This window comes from Channa argus, chromosome 10 (genome assembly GCF_033026475.1).
Source record: "Channa argus isolate prfri chromosome 10, Channa argus male v1.0, whole genome shotgun sequence".
Classification (NCBI taxonomy): domain Eukaryota; kingdom Metazoa; phylum Chordata; class Actinopteri; order Anabantiformes; family Channidae; genus Channa; species Channa argus.
In genome coordinates this window covers 7,651,027-7,661,081 of record NC_090206.1, presented here as the reverse complement: position 1 = coordinate 7,661,081, position 10,055 = coordinate 7,651,027, and the positions used below count along the sequence as shown (strand labels likewise).

Here is a 10,055-nt window from a genome sequence, read left to right as displayed (position 1 = left end):
ATGACCAGACAGCAGAGCTCAGGGATCTATAGGGAAAGCAGATGGATTGAGGCACTAGGACGCTTCCCATCAATTTACACACAGAACAACACAAACACACACTCTGGTCTATGGACCAGCTGCTGTCCTTTTTCTACAACTCTCTGAGCTGACTTCGTGTCCTCACACTCCCTCTCCTGGATTAGATGCATTTTGCAGTCAGACTGGAAGCTGAGAGGTAAACAGTGGGGCTAATTGCTTTGACATACTGCTCTTTGTTTTGGCCTCCTGGTGCTAATCAACCACTCAGCTAATAAGGCTGACTGGCAAGGAAAACACAACAGTGTGCAGGCTAGGAGGGAGTCGAATGGGACAGAGGTCTGTCACATTGACTTGTGAAATAAAATGTTGCAGTCATATTTTCAATCCACATTTGCTCGTCATCCTGAGGTCCCACAGTGCTGCTGTGGCTGTGTAGCGCCTTGCTCAGGTGTGAATCTATTTATCCTCATTAACGAGCATCTCCCCAAAGTCAGCCAATTAACACGCTGCTCCTAATGAAGCCATTAGCTGTCAGATGAGGTAGAGGCAGTGGTTGTCATCGGTTGGCTGTGTTTATGTGTGTGTGTGTGTGTGTGTGTATCCACTCTTGCTGCTAATAAAAGCAAGCGAATTAATGGAGTGAGTGTGTGTGATAATGAGTTAATGTGGAACAAGCAGGACGAGCGGTGATCAGCCCTCTGTCTCAGATGAAGATATCAGACACAGTGATTTACTTCCTCGGCACCCTAAACAGGCCATTCTCCCTTCTATTCTGTCTCTCGGGTGTGTGTGTGTGTGTTTAATAGACATGCTTGCAAAGTATGAAGGAAACTCCTCCCTAAACACAGAGCCTGCTACTTAGCTCTATAGATTTCACAGTAAGACCTCTCAAAGGCCAGTTTCACATTTATCTAGTGTGTGTGTTAAAACAACACTCAGGTGCCCATGTGAACAGTGACACAGGTCTTGCTGTAACCACTCCTCTGGTTCATAAACAGCTCCATCCAAGTGATGCTTCCCATGAAAGTGATGGGGACCAAAATTTGGAATTGAATTTCCAAATTAGTCACATTATATTGAATGTCTTCCAAGGTTGCAGCTTTTTTTAATTCATTCTTTTTGTCACTTTAGCTCAACAGGATTGAGGGAAAAACAAGGAAGTAATCGCACTATTTAGAGCTTTTACATCACTAAATGGGCCTAGGAAGGTGGTCAGGAACATTAAACATCATGTGAAACATGGAGACTTGATCATCACTAATTTTTCCTACAGCCTCATTGAGTTCATAACTAGCTGTAGCAGGTCACTATAAGAGTACAGGCTTCTGTAAAAGAGTTAAGTGTGAGCTAAGTGCTCGTGATGTTTAAGCTGTGCAACTGGAGTGTAGTTCATTTATAGCCTAAGAACAGAGTTTTACCTCTGGCAGTTGCATCTAAGCTGCCAGTGACTTCTTTTGAGCTGATTTTCTGCAAATATCCATCTGCCATTGGAAAAGTCCCATTGACTTTTTGTCAAAGGAACCAAAAAGATGTGAACGTCCAGGATGGCCTACAAAAAGATGTCATCCCTCAGCACCCCAAAAGTGTGTTGAGGTGGTTTGGTTCACCAATTTGACACATAATACACGTCAAGTGTCTTATTACAACAAAGCAACAGAAACATAACTGTGTTATATATGTACTACAGCTGCTATGCGTCACCCCATTGCAATACGTTTATGCTGGTCATTTTCTCCGCTTGCACAAACACCTGGTCTCAATTTACAAGACAGGCTTTAATTTTATGCTAAAAATGTTCTCAAAAGATCAACTCAATTTAACAGTTGGGTACGACCTCAAAGACATTTTTAAAAACATTAAAAATACTGAATTTAAAACAGGAGGACTGATTACAGCAAGTTAAACATATTTCAGAGTTCCTATGGGCATCTGACTCTTTTTTTAAGATGCACATAAAAAACTGTAAACCCACCCTTTAATTGCATGTGCACAGCCATGTCATCGCATCAAAGTTTGCAGTTAGCCTCAAAATAAAACACTGTGGATGTCACCCCGTCTTCCAATGTTGCTTAATGGAGCTATCACACTGCACAACGTTAATAAGGTTTTAATTGTCAAAGTAATTGCAAAGACATGAATGCCACAGTCTCAGCAGAGAGGAACAATAAGATCAGAAAGTCGCCTGTCATCTAAAACGCTATCCTCATCAACAGTGCACTGATAAGTTCCCGAGTTTGGTCACATTTATTTTAAAGCCATGTCAGTGCCCTGCAGAAGCAGGAGGTGAGATGGGCTGCAAGGCTGCCTGTATTTTTAAGTGGACAACTACGCCATGAGCTCAAATTCACCGTTTGACAAATCGCTGTGTGAAGTACAATATCCAAACAAAGTGTTTATACAATTTAAAAAATCCCATTTGTGGTGTGAAACACTAAAAGTCTGTCAGTCCAAAGCTAATTCTAACCTCGCTTATTCTTTTTGGGCACACAAGCAAAAATCAATTGTGTGTTAACCATCGGGTGTCACTGCTTGGAGGCTTTTGCCTCATGGAAGTCTGTTCTGTTTTAATGCTGATACACTTTAACAAGATGTTCGGTGAGTCTGACCCCCATTATGCAGATCTTTGGTGTTAGCTGTTTTTTTATCTAAAGCCAACCAAAAAAACTAGTTTAGTTTTATAATGGAGTTTCATTGCATCAATACATATTTTGTCATTTTATTTTGTGATTATGAATTAAATGAGTTTACAAAATGTAACGATACTAACACAAAAATAACACACATTTAAAGTAACAGATAACATTACTTTTTTCATTTTCATGAATTATATTCAAAAACAAAAATTCTCTATGTTTTCCACTTTCACTCATTCACATTTTGAATAAATATTTCTGCAGTTATGGTTATTTCACATTTTCTTCTATTTTCAGCTATTTAAAAGTTAGGTTTTACCTAAAGGTGTGTCACCTTTACTGTTTGCATATTTAGCAAGACAGAGTCTGGACCCACACAAGGGAGAGTGGTTGTGCAATTGCTTTCGCTTTTTGCTTATTTGATACGTCTTTTCTTGTGAATAATTGAATTGTTTGTGTTTCTGCCCTTAAAAACAACCTTTTTTGTGTGACCTTTAAATAATTATGGGCTATATGTGGTTTTGTTCTAAAAGGTAACAAGGCAAAAACTTTATATTCGTATTACAGTATTTGGGAACTACCAGTGTAAAGACAAGAATTGGCCCCACAGTTGGCTGACGGAAGAGGTGAAACAATACCTTACAAAATACAGTCTATGGCTCAAACTCAATCTGTGAGTGAGAGTCAGTGGAAGATGAAGAGTAATGTAGCGAGGATCACTTTATACAATTAAAGTGGTGGAAGAGGCAGAATCGTTGAGGTCCAAAAGTCAAACGTCCATGCGGCCGACCAGCAGCTAATGTTCATTATTCCCATGTTCCCAGACTCCTCTCTTTTGTGGGTTGCTGTTCTTGTTATGTCTGTGTTTTCCATACAGAAACAAGAATACAGCCCCTGTGCTTTCCCCTCTAACTAATTAAAGAGAAATGTGATGTTGAATGTCCCCTCCATGACCACCTACTATGTCTGTTCTCCTGCAACCACTATATCGGCTCTTTATAAACTTTTTTCCTAGTTCCCTGCTTCAAAGTTACTGTGGTTTAGGTTTTTTTTTTTCATTTCACTGACATTCAGATTTATTTCTATGAAGCTTTAGAACAAAAAATAACACCGTTAATAAAAGAGTTGGAAAACAATTTATTTAGAACAATTTGGTGATTTGAATTCTTAACTAATATCAGCATATTGTAACATGATACAGATTAAAAGGGAACAGAAAGTTTGAGATGATATGGAATCATTTTCTTTTAAAAAGTGTGACTATCATCCCCCACCTGTAAATAACTGCTGCTTATCCTCCAAACTGCAACAACTCACTACTTTTCTATTGGCCCAGTCTGATGATGTTGAGGGTCTGATTTAGAGAGACTTAGTGCAAAACCAAGTGAACCAACTTTGAGCCTTCCGAGAAACTAATGTTCATTGTGTGTATCATGTAATACCTCTGAAATATGCTTTCATCTTTGAATTATTATATTTGTCTCACGTCTTCATGTGTTAATGTCAGGTATCAGTTACTAAGACATATTTGGATGGTGCTAGTAAAGGTTTGTGTGCTGGAGCTCCACTCTGACAGAGGTGGAAGAAGCTCAAGTATTCTGCAGTACTGCTTTGGACCTTGGCTCGCTCTGCTTGTTTGCTCGGCTGCGGGCTGCTCCTCTTCCATTCAGGGTCATTTTTTTCTCCCCAGAAATAAGGGATTATTTAGAACTAAAATAGATGGATGGAATCAATCAGCCATGGTTTTACTTTTCTTATACATAACCAGCCTGTTTCACCTCCACCCTCACACCCTTTTCTCCCTCTCCCTCTCTCTCACTCTCTCTCTGTGTCTCCCCCAACCCCCTCTCCGGGCTGCAGACTGAGGAGATGCATAAATTCAGACACATTAGTATTCCAGTCAGGCTCTCCATTTCAAGGCAAGGCCTAGCACCCTTCCGCCTCTCCTCTTCTCCGCTCTTCGCCCTCCTTCACTCTCCCTCTCCAGCTCTGTTTTTTAATCATTTAAGCAGCACTGCATCTATAGGCCTACTTATTTCCAAACCATGCCTAAATTATTTTTAGGCATTTTGATTTTTTTTTTAAAGAATATAGTTATATTTTGCCTTTGCGTGGCCAATTATACGCAGCTGTAGTCTTTGAAATGAGATTCATCTGCTTCTGATTGTGTGTGTGTGTGTGTGTCTGAGTATGTGTGTGTGTGTGTGTCATTGTGTTTAGCTGTCAGGCCCAGCGGCCCAGGCGATAAATCACGCATGTCTGATTGAGGAGGGCAGAGGGCCCGGACAATAACATTTCAGTGGAACTGTTGGGGAAAGTGTCTCAGTTTGCTGTGATCCGTAGAGCCTGCAGACCTGCAGCCAAGGTCCCACTCGCTATTTTACAGCTGTTAGTAACAGCGTTTCGAGCTGACATTGAAGCCGAATGAAGGTTGAACTGCTTTAACATAGTTGTACTTGTGTGTATAAATATTCAAGTTGACCATATTTTCTTATGCAATTGGTATTAGTCTAGTAGGTTATATCACTGCTCCATAAAGCGTCTTGGAAATTGCAAAAATGTTTAAACTGTTGCTGTCAAACTGTCTAATAATAATAATAATAATAATAATAATAATAATAATAATAATAATAATAATAATAATAAATATTTTCATTTTTTAAATTCTAAATCAATATTCTTTTTTTGGACAGTGAACAGTTGTAGCAAGAAATTGTTTATTACAACATACATAGTTTATTTCAAAACATAATACAAGCTTTATACTGAAAATAAATAATTGCTTGAGCTGTCATCGAAATTTGGAATAAAACCGCCGAAACAGTTCAATCTTACTGAAAATATTTTTTTTTTACATTGCTAATTAAGTGCATGAATAACTAAGATCATTTGTTTAAATTAATGACTTCAAAAGGGTAATATATAAAACTGTACAGTATTCGAAAAAATACTTAGGAAATAAACCAAATAACAGGAGTATTTAAGATTATAAAATTTCGATACTGAACGTACAATAAAATTATAGGCAGGTGTATAGCGTCAGTCAACCCCTCTTTCTATTCTCGGCTCTGTTTCAGAGACCGCACAGTTTATATGGTCGAAGATGATTGAAATCAACTACATGGATTTATAAATAGCAATAACTGTCTGTGGATGAAGAAGCTACAGGCCATAAGGGAGGAATTTCAAAAATAACCCCCCCAAGTGCTATTATACTGGTAGCAGTACCTCTACAACTGGAACGAGGGCCTATAATCGCATATGGAAAAATAATTACAGATCTGCTACGAGTATGTTATAAAATAAGGAATGTAAATGTAAATATGTTGAGAACTAAAGCACTGAATAAGCCCGAATGAAGCGAAGTTTACTGTAAACGGCCTCTGATGCTGCAACAAACCGATAGGCCTAAAGAAAAGTGACATTATTATTTGTCCACAGACACCAAACACCAAATATCTGTCATACAACAGAAGGAAAGTGTGAGAGAAGAAGCCCCCCAAAAAAGACAAAAACAAAAATGAAAACAACACCAGTCCCATCCCATCATTATTACTGAGCTGATGAGAAATGGTGACACAAACCAAAGGCGCTGGCAGGTTATTATAGGCACATTTTGTATTTATATCCGTGATGTAGAAAACAATTTGGCGGGCTCCAAAAGTGATCTGAAATGTGACTTTTGATATAGCATAATGCCCTCATCACAGCTAGAAAATGGCGAAGGCTGAACAGGTATCTCTGTTACTGTTATTGTCGGGTTTCAGTGCTGGAGGCATCCGGAAGAGTCTGTACCGGGACAGACCGCGGCGGGTGGAAGGTGCCACCGCGCGTCCCCGCGCTCGAGAGTCTGGGCCGGGGGGGGATTCCTCCCGGTGCTCCGGTCAGAGATCGTGGCACGAAGAGGTGTCCCCCGCGCTGCCGCTGTGAGAATATGGTCCCTCGTGAGGCGGCGGCTCTCCTGGCGGCGTCATGCGCTTCTCCTTCTGCCTCCGGTTGCAGAACCACACGCGCACCACCTCCTTCTCCAGCTGCAGCGAGTCCGCCAGCGAGGTGATCTCCTGCGCGGAGGGTTTGGGACACTTGAGAAAGTGCGTCTCTAGAACCCCCTTCACGCTGACCTCGATGGACGTCCTCTTCTTCCTCTTCCTCCCCTGAGCTGCTATCTTGTCTATACTGCTAGAGCTGCCTGTGGACGAGTCTGCCTCCTCCAGCCACTTGTTTAGCAGCGGCTTTAGTTTGCACATGTTTTTAAAGCTCAGCTGCAGAGCCTCGAACCTGCAGATGGTGGTTTGCGAAAAGACGTTACCGTACAGCGTGCCCAGAGCCAACCCCACGTCCGCCTGCGTAAAGCCCAGTTTGATCCTCCGCTGTTTGAATTGCTTGGCAAAGTGCTCCAGCTCGTCCGACGTCGGTGTCTCCTCGTCAGAGTGGTCGTGGCAGTGGTGCCCGCCGAGGTCGCTGTGCTCGGGGCTGAGTGTGTCCCTGAGGCCCGGGTGCATGCCTTGGCCCTGCGGGTTGGTTGGAGGCGTGAGCCCACCGTGGTCCAGCATGCCGTTGACAGTGAAGCCCGTCTGGGAGTAGATGTTGATCTGCTGCCCGCTGGTGATGGAGGAGTTGTGGGACACCGGAGTTCCCCAGGCTCCTGGGTGGTTGCCATGGTTGTTGTGATGAGGGGAGTGATGCGCTACGTGCGGGGAGCGGTGATGGATTATGCCGAGCTGCAGGTCCTCTCGGCCTGGTTTGACGTCCTGCTGCTCCATGGAGGCTGACCAGGGACTACCCTCCGACAAGCTGCTGGCCCACTGGTGCGCAAGGGGATGTCCGTTGCTCTGGACGCTTTGCAGGTAATCGCTCTGAAGGAGTTTCTGGTGTCCTCTGTAGGGACTAGCAGGCTGCATGGCCTGGCTGTCCGGGTGGATCATGGGACTGGAGCTGAGCAGAGTATAGGGGCTGGAGGCAGCTGTGGCCATGCTGGCTGCTGAACCCCACTAGTTCTACTGAAGGGAAGCAGCAGCTCAGCCTCTGACATCTCCCCCTCTCTGGAGTCTCGGCAGCAGCCTGGCAATGACTGACAGCTTGCAACACCACTCACAGACCGACGGAAACGCAGTGACTACGCGTCTCCACCAATGACGGCGCAGATACGCGAGCGTCGGCCTCTGGAAGCAGAGATGCGGATAGTAAAGGGTTACAGCCTGTCGAACCGGAAGTGAGGAGGTGTGTTGGCCCAGTGGGTCTGGCTGCGGAACGATGTGCGCGTGGAGCGCAGTTCCTGTTTATTAATTAAAGTTTCCAACTGATTTACGCACGAGTTTATTGCTGCTCCTGTCACCCTTGAGCGCGTGCAAAGGAGGAGATTAAAGCGCAATGGCATTTGTTAGACGTGCCAGCACTTAATTTAGAAGGATACAATCAAACCAAGGGCAGTTCAGACTGCTAATTATTAACTTTTAAGAATAGTTCCTCAGGTGTTTGAGAATGACACGTCTCAAGACGCGAAGGTGTTTCATGCACGAACCAGGATCCATTGTCAGTGCAGTGCGGCCTAATTGTATTCTACTATTAAAAAAGATATATAATTGTTACATGTTTCTCAGAGTCCAAACTCGTCGAGGTGTTTGAGAATGACACGTCTCAAGACGCGAAGGTGTTTCATGCACGAACCAGGATCCATTGTCAGTGCAGTGCGGCCTAATTGTATTCTACTATTAAAAAAGATATATAATTGTTACATGTTTCTCAGAGTCCAAACTCACACTATAAGTGAATAGGCCTGATCTTCAGAACCAGAAACACCATGTTTACTTTTTCTCAAACAAGTCAACCTCCAGACTTAAGGGATCTTACCAGGTGCTCTCAGTGTTGTAAAAGAACTATCTGTATATCTGAGAGGTAACTTAGCTGCTTAATTATATTTTCCATTAGCAGACTTCCTCCCAGTCTCTTTATTGGTTTGAAATTCCATTAAATATATTGCTCGAGCTCCCAGGTTAAGCTTGATTTAAATTTGCATACATTTTCATACATTTAGGAGAAATAAAAGAAGGCTGCAGCCACCAGAAAGTCATTAAAGTGCGCTGAGCCGAGGAGCTGGCTGTGGAGACAGAGACAGAGAGGAGGCCGGAGCAGGTGAGCTGAACACGGGCGGGGTGTCCGCAGGGCCGCTGGACGGTGGACACACAGGGCCTCGGTAATCGCAGGATGACAGAGTGATGGAAAGGTGATGACAGAGCAGACTCTGGTCCAAAGCCACACGCCAGGTAGCCTAATTACCCCTATAGGTGGAGGAGAAATAATTTATTACATTTACATGTTCGTTGTTTTTTTTTTCTTTCTCTCTGATTTCAATGTGGTGTTATGTTCTTATTTTCCCTCTGCAGTTTGCTCATTGAAAGCGGCTGAAAAATTAATGTGAATGGCCATGTTGTTCTAGTGGCCTAGTTTAATGAACTGTGCTGCTTCTTTTGAGACGTTATGTGATGACATTGTGCACAAACATGCGCAGAAAATTACTATATTTCAAGCACAATGGTAGCAGCACAATTCCTGCATTTTCATACGCGCCATGTTAAATGACACGCCAGAGCGCTTTGATACAGGAGGATGAATTCTTCAATTAAACATGAAAGTACTCTACAAACTACTTAAATTGTATCTGAGGCCGTGAAGACAATGCAAACACAATTTGGGGTTTTAAAATTAGCTCAAGTTGTCCAACCCGCAAAATCGTTTGTTTTTTTTTTTTTAAATTACACCAAAAATATTTTTCCCTCCTATTACAAAATAAAAGCAGCATTTTTGTGGCGCAGAAAGCAGAGAGGAGAGGGGCTTAGAGAGGGGGTTGTATTGCTCTCGATAGTCTAAGTTTCTAAGTGTAACAGATGCTTCTCTAGAAACGCTCCTTGTGCTGATTCCTTTTATTCACATCAACATTTTTCTGCCGTCGAGCGCGTTTCCATAGCGAGGCGAATAAAAGGCAAATCCCCGCTCCGCGCCTCCAATAAAGAGTCCATTCACAGATAACCCAAGCCAGCCCTGCTACACTTACACCATGCAGCACTGCAGCCCGTCTCTACAAGGTGCACATTACTGCTAAGTAACACAAACTAATGAGGCAATTTCTTGAATTTTTTGCCGTTATGAAATGGTAGTTTTCGCTTGTTGTCTTGTTTGTTCAGCGGCGTGTTTGTGTTTTCATTTGGCGGATTTGAGTGAATCTTACGTTGATTATATCTCCTGAGCCAGGCTATTCGTGTTAGGCAGTGGAGTAAATAGAAAGATGAGTAAACTATGACCTCATTTGGTCATCTTCTCTAGGCTACATAAACAAAAACCTAACACCAGTTCAGTTTTGCTGGCCGCTCTATTCTTCTATTCTTTTCCTCCAACGCCATGTTT

At 42.7% G+C, this 10,055-nt stretch overlaps 1 protein-coding gene across 1 annotated transcript; it reads right to left on the bottom strand.

Annotated features, from left to right (window-relative positions):
- Positions 1-5,349: 5,349 nt before the first annotated feature.
- Positions 5,350-7,737, bottom strand: LOC137134499 (POU domain, class 3, transcription factor 4-like). Its single transcript, XM_067519415.1, has one exon. The coding sequence runs from the start codon at positions 7,625-7,627 to the stop codon at positions 6,539-6,541; it is 1,089 nt and encodes a 362-aa protein (XP_067375516.1). The 5' UTR covers positions 7,628-7,737; the 3' UTR covers positions 5,350-6,538.
- Between the last annotated feature and the right edge of the window lie 2,318 nt (positions 7,738-10,055).

Bases quoted from the DNA above. Each gene is read 5' to 3' on its own strand.
- LOC137134499 (XM_067519415.1), bottom strand. From the start codon at position 7,627: ATGGCCACAGCTGCCTCCAGCCCCTATACTCTGCTCAGCTCCAGTCCC.